Source organism: Atta colombica, unplaced genomic scaffold (genome assembly GCF_001594045.1).
Source record: "Atta colombica isolate Treedump-2 unplaced genomic scaffold, Acol1.0 scaffold15, whole genome shotgun sequence".
Lineage (NCBI taxonomy): Eukaryota > Metazoa > Arthropoda > Insecta > Hymenoptera > Formicidae > Atta > Atta colombica.
In genome coordinates this window covers 886,888-887,419 of record NW_017259239.1, presented here as the reverse complement: position 1 = coordinate 887,419, position 532 = coordinate 886,888, and the positions used below count along the sequence as shown (strand labels likewise).

Sequence of the window (532 nt, the reverse complement as noted above, 5' to 3'; positions counted from 1 at the left end):
TATATATATTGTATGTAAATTTACTCTGAAATATAATTTAAACGCTAAGATCCGTTTTGATCGAAAATAGATCTATTTCTTTTAATTGATTTCTGTAGAAAGTACCAGCGTTCTCTTGACCGCCTGTATCTTCAGCGCGTCTCCTACGCCTCCTTTTCGCATGCGCACCATTCTCTTCTATGAGTGACAACTTGTAACGCGTCGCCGTGATATTTCTCGCATTCAGAGACAATTGGTTTAATGGCGTATCATCCACGCGAAATTCAATGATGACTCGCCCTTTCAGCTTTAATGTGGCGTTGATGTCATTCGACAGCGTCAATTCGAGATTATATTTCAAAGGATGAACGAAAGGCGATACTGAGGCTATCGTGATATCACCTCCTTCCTCCACTTCTTCCTCAATAAGGGCTAATGGATCATATATCTAATTAATAGAAAGTACAGAAAAAATTATTATTAGTACTTATTAAAGAGAGAGATATTATGTTTTATTATTTTATATATTGAAATCATAAATGTAATGTATTAA

The 532-nt window shown here is 35.2% G+C and overlaps 1 protein-coding gene across 1 annotated transcript in view; it reads right to left on the bottom strand.

Moving 5' to 3' along the window:
• Positions 1 to 532, bottom strand: part of LOC108685273 (thyrotropin-releasing hormone-degrading ectoenzyme-like) — a 16,973-nt gene that overhangs the window by 10,392 nt on the left and 6,049 nt on the right. The window contains exon 3 of the mRNA XM_018189987.1: positions 106 to 427. Coding sequence (XP_018045476.1) covers positions 106 to 427 — 322 coding nt within the window. The remainder of the gene's footprint in view (positions 1 to 105; positions 428 to 532) is intronic.